Genomic DNA, 12,054 nt, shown 5'->3' on the forward strand with positions numbered 1-12,054 from the left:
CTCTCTCTCTCTCTCTCTCTCTCTCTCTCTCTCTCTCTCTCTCTCTCTCGTTTCAAAACTAAAAGTGTGCGCGCGCCTCCCTCAGGGGGAGCGCACTCACGCACTAACTTGCGTATTGTTTAGAAACAAAAACAAACGTTACTGGCCAGAGGTTGCACATGATCGTGCAACTAAATAACAGTAAAGTTTAATGACATAAAAGCGGAAATGGGTTAAAAAAATATCTTATGTTGGTTTTTCGAGCTGACTAATTAAACTGGAGCTGAACTGGGGAGACCTCGATCATTAGGAATCACATCAGCTCCGTCTGCTGTGGAAAAAAAATGAAGACACTGTTGCGCAATTAGCCGTACTTTACATAAATATTAAGTGAGTTCGGTGCGCGCTTTTAGCAGATTAAAAAAAATAGTTCACGCATCCCTGGAGACAAAGAGATCAGGCACAGAAAAGTTTTATCATCTAGAATAAAATCCGAACTGGGGTAACAGTCCGATCTGAACTGGTGTGAAACTGAGGCAGAAAATACAGCTCCAATAAATAATCTCAACAACCACAGATTTAAATCCAGCTTTAAGATGCGATGATCAACTTTTAAGTTTATTTTGAGTTTGGTTTTGAGGCACATAGCTACAAAAGCACGCGCGTCTTTTAGTGGCATTCAACTTATGGCATATAAAATGGTAATAACACTGTAAAACAAGAGTTTTAAATATATATATTTGTAGATTTGCTGCTTTTTAAAGCATTAAGGTTCTTTTAGAGCAGAAGTGCGGCGGATTGTTGTGTGACAGATGAAATGCCGGTGTTACACCATACGCAATATTCCTTCTAAAGAGCGGCATGACTGACAGAGAGTGCGCACTTTACCTGGATCTACTGCACATGGCAGTGACTCGACATCCTCGCAAACTCCACAGTAAATTCAGTCAGGCGGAGTTCCACCAAAAAGGGAAAAAAAAAAAAAAAAAGAAAAAGTCTGAATAAAAGGAAAGATCCAAATGTGACTCACAAGTCCAAAGTCACCAAAGCAAATAGAAGAAAAAAAAACCTTAAAAAAAAGGATGAAATAAGAACAAAGGAATAATAATCCAGAGCAACTAAATAATAATGGCTCAAAAGTGATGCAGCAGTTGACTATTCCGCCTCGTCCGAGTGGAAATGAGGTAAACAAACTCCAGCCTGCTCTTTGTCTGCTCTAGTTTCTTCTCTTCTAGCTTTCTCAACTAACACAAAGCACTGGGCTGGCTTTATACCGGTACCAGATCTCAGTGACGCGAAGGGGGAGCGGCTCAATCAATGTGGGCGGGGCTTGCTTGCAAACTTACAAGACAGCTCTCTACCGCCCCCTGGTGATCAAACAGACCCTGCGCCACTATTTTATGCGTTACAATAAGACACACAACTTAATTTTATGACAAACATTAATTGTGTCTATATATTTAATTTTCTACAAATGCACTTTTGCTTATTTTTAGTAGTGTTTTTTGAGCAATAAGGGTCATTCATTTTAATTACAGAAAATGTAAGGCTGAAAGCTGAATGACTTTGCTGATATTTGCTGAAGAAGCAGAAAGTGAGTTGTCAAAGCTAAAATTAGCCGAACACTGTCTTCAAGATAAAAGAAGAAAAAACTAAAACTAGCTAAACAAAAAAGCTAAAATAGCAAAGGGCTAATTAAAAGAAATGCAACAAAAGTCAAGCTAAAAGTTAAAATAGCATAATGGAAGCAAAAAGTAAAAGTAGCTTATATACAAAATGTGAAAATAATGTGAGTAACTGAATAATTACAATGTACGAGGAAAACACTGCATAACTACAGTTATTTTCTGAATTAGCTGAACATTTTAATTTGTAGATTGTTAAAATCATACAAAGTGTGCAGAGGAAGTTGGTTGCAAAACAACAAAACAAAACAGGAAAACAATAGTGTGAATGCTGAATCAGCTATCAATAAAAAGAATGACAAAAAACAGGAAGCTTTTATATACAGTAAGCCTATTCTGCAGTTTACCTCAACACTGTAGGCACATTTTGCATTCACATTTCTTATTGTCCATAAAAATCATATCATGTGTCAGACACTGAATATTTATTCATGTATCATACATTTAACATTCATCACAGCAGAGCATGATCATAATTCATGGTTGCCAGATTGAATCCCAACCAGGGACCTATCCGAGTTTTCATATTCTCTCTGTGCATGCATGGGTTTTCTCCAGGCAATCCAGTTTCCTACCAAAACATGATTGTTAGGCTGACTGGTAGCTCTACGTTGTTCTTAGGTGAGAGTGAATGGTTGTTTGTCTTGTTTGTCTCTATGTGGCCCTATGATGGACTGGTCCAAGGTTTACACCACCCCTCGCGCAGGGACTGGGCACCGATGACCCTGAAAAGAAGAAGCAGGTAAAAGATTATGGATGAATAATGAAATAATGAGCTCCCCACGATGGACATGTTCAACTAATTGTTTCTCAAATATGTATCTTGTTTCAATAGATGCTAATAATGTAAATATAAATAAAGTGCCTAACCAATATGTGCCTTTATTTTGCCAAATGCAACTAATTGCAAAATTCAAACAATTGAACAAGTCAACACCAATAACCCACCAGTTGTTCTAAAGTGCAAGCTACAGACCATTATTTGAAGTGACATTACTTTATTGTTATACACTGTAAAAAGTGAAATGTTGGATTTACTTAACCATGTTATGTGACCTGGTTCCACTTAACTGAGTTGAGTAAATTKAAAGCAATATACCAGTTTTTTAGCCAAAGAACATGAATATGTTGCTTTGAATTTACTCAACTCAGTTAAGTGGAACCAGGTAACATAACATGGTTAAAGTAAATCCAACATTTCATTTTTAGAGTGTAAGTTGCCTTAAAAATGTCAAGTTTTTCATACGTAAAGTACTGAATCTTGTTTCTATATTTACGCATGGTTCATTTTTTACAGCCAGCACGGCCTCAGTGAACCTGATGCCTGAGAGTAAGGAAGTGCAGAGCTTCATTTTCCATCATTGGTTCCCCAGAGGCTTCGAGAGGATCTGATCCACAGAACAGCTGTAGGGAAGGAGAACAAATGAAGCCTTACAAACTCACACAAACACATTCATACAAAAATCAATACAGACTGACAAGAATGAGACAATCAATGTCATTTACATGCAATCAATGTGTAGAAGTGTGGGAAAATGTGTCTGAATGGCTCTAAATATCTGCTGCATCTGTCCTCACAGTTTAACTCAATTCAGTGTGATGGTGTGAGTGATAGTGGAGGTATGCTGGGGGAAAAGAAACACACAGCTCCATAAATCTGTTAGTTGCTTTGGATTAAAAATATATCTTTATCCTAAAAATTGAAACACCAAAAGTAAATTAAAAAAGGAAAGAAAAATGTCTTGAGGTCTATTAAACGTTTGTGAAAAGCATGAATCTATGAAATAAAATATATAAATCAGTCTTTGGTTTGTGTTTCTGACTTGTTACGGTAAAGGTTTTGTTATTGTAGGTGAAATTATTGAACAGTCGTTTATAAAGTTTGCTCTAAACGTCACAACGAGGAATTTAAATGGTGCCATGTTTGTAAGAAACAGGCATTTGTGGGCTGAACAGTGGGGATGAGAACATGGGTTTTGTACTTGAAAAAAATGCCAAATCTTCTCAGCCAATGCCAAACCACTTATTCTGCCATGGTCTTGTTTGGTGGACTGGATAATTGATAATTGAAGAAACAGGACATATTGACAACAGGAGCCTTGGGAGCATGTGGAAGAACCATATACAGCCACAACAGCATGGCACCTCATTCTTATGCTGATCACACACTGCTGTGGAGTGAGATCCCATTCTTCAATCAGCAGTTGTCAGAACTCAGCCAATGTGGTTGGGTAGGTCACTCTGGTACAAACAGCACAACCATTTTGATCTCACAAGTGTTCAATAGAGTTGAGGTCAGGAATGCTGGCAGGCCGTTCCATCCTGCCCACCCCCAAATCCTGGAGGTAGTTTCTGATAAACTACGCTCTATAGGGGGTTTGTTGCCATCTTGGAGGATATAATTTGGTTTCAGATTGTGGAGATATGGAATTGCCAATTAGGTGCTAATTAGGCACTTTTTTGTTCCTTACAAATGGGGTACAAAATAAAAGGAAATTAACAGTCTTCCCAATATACATTAGTAAGATTTATTGCCAAGAAGCATTGTTACATCAAATAATAATCTACTAAATACAAAGTTCAAGCTCAAGTTTATTTATACAGCGCCAAGTCACAACATACGTTGTCTCAGGACACTGTACATAAAAAGAATAATCTAAAGAAGAAAGCAGCAGATTGTGGTGAGTCACTTCATCACAGTCTCCCATCCTGAGCAAACGGTGGAGAGGAAAAACTCCCTGCTAATCAGGAAGAAACCTCCAGCAGAACCAGGCTCAGGACAGGCGGCCATCTGCCTCGACCGGCTGGTTGAGGGACAGGAAAGAGACACAGGCAAACACAAAAAAACTGGACCGGGCGGGACTGGTCCAGGTGCACCTTCTTCTGGAAGAGACAAAGAAAAAAAAGATCGCAATAATTACAACAAACATTTAAAGAAGAGAGACTAAAGACAACAGCAGAGTGAAGAAATGTGCTCAGTTTGTGCTCCAGCAGTCTAAGTCTATAGCAGCAGAAATGAAGAATAATTCAGGAAACCCAAGTCTAACTATAGGATTTATGAAAAAGGAAAGCCTTCAGTCTAATCTTAAAAGTAGAGAGTGTCAGCTTCATGGACAGTAACTGGAAGTTGATTCCACAAGAGAGGGGCTTGATAACTGAAAGCTCTGCCTCCCATTCTACTTTTAGAAACTCAAGGAACCACAAGTTAACCTGCAGCCTGAGAGCGAAGTGCTCTGTTACAATGTCAATACTTTTTGTGCTAAGTTTATTTTAAGCACTACCTTCTCATAATGTTGTGTGAGAAACATTGTTTTCAAAATTTGACCAAAAAGGCAATATCTTTGTCATTTCCCAACAAAAGATAATCTTCTTAAATAAAAGCTGGCAGGCGATATGATCCCTTCAAGGACTCATAGGTCTTTAAAATGATAGGATTTATTATAAGAAAAATCAAGCTAGCAATTTATTTATTCTCAACAAGAAACTTGTTGTAAATTTCTTATTTATTAATTTACAGTCTGTGAAAGGGACCAAGTAAAATATGTCTCGTGCTAAATCTTGGTAGAAATAATATAGAGATCTAGACTATCACACTCATCAGCAGCGCACTACTGTAGAGGTTACAGATGCAAAATATAGAAAGTATTGTTGCATAACTAATTTTGTCCGAATGCATTAAAATGTTTTCTAGTTTACAGAGCTGACATCTATAGTTGTCCCTTCAGCGAATTTGCCTCAACATGGCGATTTACCATTGAAGCCACTGGAACATCGAAACCCAGTTTTATGACATCAATTTAACTGCCCCTGAAGCATTTAAGGGTAATTACAGATTACTCACTACAGTAGACACCATTATACACAGGGGAGCATAAAGGACTGTAAACTACATTGTCGTGCCAAGCTAACAATTTTATGATACTGGGCAAACAAATGCACGGTCATATGTCATCTTTGTCGAGAAGGCTAAATAAATCAGAGGATGACCAATATTTCCCAGTCTGACCATAAAACTTATCAGTCTCCTAATTAACTGTTGTATTCTACTTAACTAAACATTAGCTGCTTTTTGATAAACATGATATGTCAACAGCTACATCCAAAGCGTTGAATAATAGAGATGGATTATCACACGAGTACTGAGTTGTCTCAGAAGGGGGTCTTTTTTCAGCTTTTTGACCTGAGTGAAACTAAATAAAACATTAAAAATGTTCTGCATTTAGTGAAAGTCCAAATGTGGACAGTTATAACTAGATGCCAGTATCTGTGAAACTTTGTGCTTTGTTTAAATGAAGATGCAGAAAAGGTTTTATTCTTTCATGTTTGCAGGAATGGGAAACAATGTCAATAAGAGATCTAGTTGACTCACAAAAAATGACCACCACTACTCAATTACATGAAATGAAACCAAAAAGCAGAACATCTGATAAAGACTGATAATTCACAGTGTGTAAATTTAAGAATTTCCTGCGACGATCTGTTTATTTTATTACGTAAAAATCAAATTAACACAAGTTTTCTTAGAAATATATTTATAGTATTAAAATCTGTTTGATCTACTTTCAGATATTGAGTTTTTTTTCTAGTGAATTATATTAATAGCTCTTTCCAAAGCACATCAAACCAACATTTTTTAAAAAATTGTTTGTTTTTCATAAATGCAATTGCAGTGATACGAAAGTACATCTAAAAGATGTGAGTTAACATTTAAAAATGATTTTATTTCTAATCTTTTGTTGAAATTGGTTATTTTCTGTTATGACCTAAGGCCTACTTGTCAGTGCTGAAACAGGATGTAGTCAGCTGTTTACCAGGAATAAACTTTGTTGGTACAACATCTTGGGTCTCTCCCTGTATGTATTTTGTTTTTATATCATTAGGAGAACCAATGGTTGAAAAGAGACCAACTCATGTGGACATATTGTGATTGTGGGGACACAATTGTAGCACCAATGAGTAGAAAGTTATGTGTAAAAGTGTATACTTGGTTATTGGTAAAACAAGGTAATATAAAGTTTTGGTGTAGTCATCAATGAACAAAGTTTAGGAAGAGGGGCTATGTTATGCTTTATTTAGAATTTTTTAAAAAGTCTGTGTCGTTGCACATCTTAATGCATTTTTCCACTATTGACTGCCTAATGGAAAGCCCCATGCTGTTTTGTTACACACTGAACCCTGACATGTTCATCCCCCAGTAACACTGACCACCTGGACCACACCAATAGCGTGTCATTGTGTGTGTGTTTGTGTGTGTGTTGATAATGTCATCTAGTTGTAAGGTGAGAGGTCAGGACACAATGGCACTGTGACTCTGAAGACCTAACACCATACTGAGAGAAGTCACAGCTATGTGACAAACAGACTCTGCACACACACACCGATCTTTGGACAGTTATTCTTTTGTCTTTTTTTTAATTACAATATGCTCAACATCAAATAGTGAATAATGCACAAGCCTGTAATTGCAGCTTAAATTTCAAGCAAATTGTATGGAAGTTTCATGGAATTCCGAGAGGAGACAATTTGAAACTATATAAGTGCATTGTTGTAATTCTAGCTTCTTTGTTAAGAAGCAGATATTAGAATGTGTTCATACAAAAGTAAATTGACAAAAATGACATCAATCAAAGGACATTTGACATTCTTAATAGCAGCTTTGCAACGTCAAACTCTATCAACATAAATTGATGTTACTTAATCAGGCATAAACAGTGCATGTCGACTTATTTTTGAGGTAAATTAATGAACACTTAATGCTTTGGTTATTAGCACCACATGTTCACTTTTGCAGTATCACAAACTGCAGTTTTGTCAGGAAAATGCACTGCCACAGATTAACACAGAAGCTAACTTAGCATCCGTTTCCAACACATATTAGTTAGAATAATGATGCATTTTAATTTAAAAAAAAGGATTTTGCTGTGTTTTGTCAGTGGTTTCAGTGCCCCAGTCACACCAAGATTATGAAGCCTGAAACTTAAATGAGCCACAAAGAAAATGTAAATAATACAGAGCTGTTTCGATTTAGCCTAAGTGAAGTTTTTTTATGTTGTCATGATTGCATGCACACATTAACAAAATGTGTCCTTTGCATTTAACCCATCGCTCAAATATCAAATGCACACAGGCGGAGGAGAGAGAAGCTATTTAGGCTGCTTGGGGAGCAGTTGGGAACAAGGTGCCTTGCTCAAGGACATTACAACATGCAGGCACGATGGGGAATTGAACCTGTGACTTTCTGGTTGCAAGATGATTGTGCTACCACTGCTCCACAGTATAGGTCAAACAGGAGTAAATCATCGTTTATTTGACCATTTTCAGATCAAATTTGTAAAATGAAATTTGTTGTGAAATTATAGCGTCAAAAAATAAACTGAAAGGTGAATTTGTTCTTACGTGAAAACCTCACCTATTAATGTCCAACTAAGCTTTTCATAAAGTTCCTCTTATGTAATTCCGGCTGGAACGTCTCACATCCATGCTTATATCAGAATCAGCTTCCAAGTTTTTCACGCACAAGGAATTGGAATCCGATCTTGCTTGCCCTATTACTTCTAATTCCTTATTGCTCATGATCATTTTGCAAATTAACAAAAGCATTAACTCATATGTATGGAGAAAAATAGTCAATTATGAATATGAGTAAAGATACCATATACAGAAAACATAAGTGAATATAGACCACCATGAATGCTAAGTTAAGATTTGATGTCAACAGATGATACATTATTATTTGCATGAATGAATGTTTAATAACTGCATATAATGGGTTTTGAGCATGTTTGTTCAGCATATTCATGGCCTGGGGGGGAAACAAACTATTTTTAAGTCTTGCGGGTTTTGAATACAGCACTACAAGTGAGAATACGTTGAATAAGAGAGGGATCTCTGCTGCTGATAACACTTGCTCATGTCCTCTAGAGAAGTATAGGTAGAGCAGCACCAGTGCCCCTTTCTGCAATGCAACAGTGATGCATTGTGCACGAGTTTGTTTGCACATGTGTCCTTTTCCTGTACCACTGTAGTACCAGCTCCACCAATCTGGTACCAACAGTTGTTCTCACTTTGCTGTGATCAAACCACAGTGACAGGACATGAATCCTACGCACAAACATGAACAGACACAGCTAGCATTGTGGTAATCAGATATTTTACTGAAGAATGGCCCCACCGGGATTAAACTTTTTTAGCCGGCTTATTCAGGTCCTCACACACAAACCAAACATCAATGACTGACCACATTTTCAGAAAGGCTTTTTTATGTGAACAGGTGTATTTGTGCTCTGTGCTGGCAGAAGTGAAATAAGTTTTTTGAAGTCTACAAAAGATAATCTTATCCAAAAACAATACATAAAAATACAAGAATAGTTTATTGTGACTAATTTACTTACAACTGAATTTTAAAACACTGATTTAATGTCTTAATGCTTTATAACATTTTGGTCTGTTCATTATTTTACATGCTTTATGGCTTACTGTGTTTTATGACAAAACATCTTTTAAAACATGTTGACAGATTTCAAAAGTTTGAGGCAGGTAATATTTTCCCTTTATACAACTGAAACTTACTCAAGACAAATACATCTGGAGCCCTTTTTTATTATTGATTTTATGATAAAGCCCATTGTGCTTTTAATTAGTCAAGTTGTGACACATCTGTTCACCCTCTGACAGAGTGATGTGGCATTTTCTCAGACAAAACTGATAAAACTGATAAAGAGGTACCTTCTGAGAAAATGTAGTTTGCTCCAATAGTCAGAACTCAAAAAAGAAGCTCTGACATCAGGGATATACCTACAATTACCTATGACATTTTGTAGGAAACTTTGAAGCTTTTACTTTTCTTTTTCTTCAAAAAACTAAACAAAGCTATACATGTTGTAATGATCCTTAAGGAGTTATTGTTGCATGTTAAATGTTTCTGGTTGTGCTGTACTGGTTCTTTGAGTTGATGTGTTTTTGGTGTTTCTGCAGGGGCTGTTGGGTGTTGTTAGGGGTGTGTTTTTACCTTGTGTGTGTGTGTGTGTGCGCGCGCGAGAGTTGGAATGAAAACGAGAGCGAGAGTTTCGGTGATGGGGATGTGAGCCACGGCCGAGACTGCTCGGAGTTTGTAGACCTGTTCCCTACAAAAACAATTAAAAAAACGATGGTGAGTGCAAACCATCTGGTGCTTGAATGGATGTGCAGCTGTTACAATATATTTATTAATATTGTAGGAGGTAAGCTTAAGGTGATCTAAGCTTTTCCCACATCTCTCATACACAAGGTTGTGAGGAAACTTTTACCAAGGTATTTCTCATTACTTGTTAATATCTTAACTGTGCAAAGTGAAAAGTGACACAATAAGTGAACGTTCAGACGAGTTCAAGTTGATTCATAAAAGACTATGCAATCATTTATTTACACAAATTGAACAGATCATAATTTACACTTGATTGTGGTTATTCCTATAACAAGCGTCAGAATTAAATGAGATAAAACCCGCGTCCGAATTTCAATTCACATCAACTCAGATTACTTACTGTATATAGAACAGTAAAACGTCAGTTCTGATGTTAACAACCAAACAATTTTACTGGCACTTTTAGCTTAAGTTTTGGCAAATTAAGAACAAGGAAAGGAGGAAAGTAAGATTAGTATATTACTACTACTTTTACTTTTATCAAAGTGTGGGTCAACCAGAACTGCACGTCTTTTCTAAGCTCAGGTTCCACATGACACGTCACTCCGAACACATCAGCTTTTACCTGATGATGACTTCTTAAGGCACCCTCGGGGTAGGAGCTGGCTCGCCTCCTATCAGTCAGGGAACTGATGTCGGCTCGCTTACCGGTCATTGGAGAACAGGTGTTTTCAGGTAAATTTCATCTGTTTCAGTCCAAGCCAGAAAAATTCAAGCCATATCCGGTTCCTCCTTCAAAATAAAATCTCCCCTCGGGAGTTAAAACGCACTCAGAGGCTCAGCCTCAGGGTGAGACCACTGGCAGGCATGCCGGGTTCCTAGCTGTGAAGTCTTCCCTAGTTAGCTCATGGGATCAGACTTTAAGCCAAACTGAGGTTTCTCCAGAGAGAATCCCAGCTGTCTTCCTAGGTTGGAATCAGGAAGAAGAGTGTGTCACTCAAAGCCGTCCAGGTTAGTAAAAGAAATGGACAAACTTTGGTTCCGCCCTCAGGCTTAGAGATGAGTCAGAGAAAGAAAGATAAAGATTTGCCAGCCGGCGCCAGCCCATGGTTAAAATTCTGTGGTTGTTCAACAACATGATATGATAACCTCTTTTCAGCTTTCTTCTGATAGACTAAGAGAAATCACTGCAAAACATTTATGATGATTAATTAACATTTCTGTTTTATAATCAGTTCTGAACCTTCTGTTAGTCCAGATAAATGAAAGATTTTCTCAGGAAAAATCCACAATTATATTACTGTGTTCACAGTAAAATAAAAACAGTGATTTACATAAAAACACAATGAAAACATTGTAATCAGATTCTCTGTGATTTTTATACCATTATAAATCTTTAAGGCATGATAAAAGAAAAGAAGTGGTTCCACTTTTCCTGACAAGAATTATCATGATTTAACAAATGCATAAACATTCTTAGTTAAACAACATATGAATCACAAACAGAAGAGATTGTTCTGTCCATTATCTGATTAAGAGAACTGAGGGGTTCTCTTCCACTGTTGGAATGACCTGTCATGGCCTAAATAGAGTTCAGTTTGTGACAGAGTTCCTGTCCTCTCGTCAGGCCTGTCCGAGGCCTGCTTCGAGGCAGTAAATCTTGTTTCTTCACTCGAGGTGACCCCTACAATATTGATATATAAAGTTAACGTCACTGCAAACAAAGTTTATTTGCTACTAAAGTGCATTCTTGATTCTAATTTTTTTTTTTTTGTTGTAGTGGCCTGAGCAGATGTGTAAATGCAAAAGGCATCAAATTCCATTTGAGGGGTTTTTAGGCTCTATTTGACAAGAATCTGTTTTTTTAAAGATTAGTTTAACAACGGCTTCATAAAAGAAATCTTGAAAGGTTTCCTGATTTCCAATACCTTTCAATGGTCAAATGCTGAAAAAAGGGAAGTGAAAACTTCTCTTAAACAAACTTCCTTATTTAAATACATACACTTGATCTTCAGTATTCATTTAAAAATAAAACTTGAGATTTTTCTTGCTTCCATATTTGTGTGTTCATTTAAAAATAAAACATACATTTTTTTGTTTCCTTTTTTCTCTGAACATTGTCAGACCATTGTTTCATCACAGTCACCATCACACCAAGGTGCTTCATAATGTCCATGTTTGCTTACAAGGAAACAAACGTTTTGTTTTTACCTGCAAAAAGCACAGCTGAAATATATTTTGGTTGTGAGCAGTGCACATGCAAATCTT

At 36.9% G+C, this 12,054-nt stretch overlaps 1 protein-coding gene and 1 long non-coding RNA gene across 2 annotated transcripts in view; one reads left to right on the forward strand and one right to left on the reverse strand.

Moving 5' to 3' along the window:
* The window catches only part of bcl2l11 (BCL2 like 11), a 26,461-nt gene extending 24,818 nt beyond the window's left edge, over positions 1-1,643 (reverse strand). Inside the window, exon 1 of the mRNA XM_014005178.1 lies at positions 868-1,643. Within this exon, the coding sequence (XP_013860632.1) occupies positions 868-884 (17 nt within the window). The 5' untranslated portion in view covers positions 885-1,643. The remainder of the gene's footprint in view (positions 1-867) is intronic.
* A 52-nt stretch (positions 1,644-1,695) lies between these two features.
* Positions 1,696-3,467, forward strand: LOC106515386 (uncharacterized). Its single transcript, XR_001310001.1, has 2 exons — positions 1,696-2,406; positions 2,962-3,467. It is a non-coding gene; the product is annotated as an uncharacterized LOC106515386 (long non-coding RNA).
* Positions 3,468-12,054: the final 8,587 nt, after the last annotated feature.

Source organism: Austrofundulus limnaeus, unplaced genomic scaffold, assembly GCF_001266775.1.
Source record: "Austrofundulus limnaeus strain Quisiro unplaced genomic scaffold, Austrofundulus_limnaeus-1.0 Scaffold28, whole genome shotgun sequence".
NCBI lineage: Eukaryota > Metazoa > Chordata > Actinopteri > Cyprinodontiformes > Rivulidae > Austrofundulus > Austrofundulus limnaeus.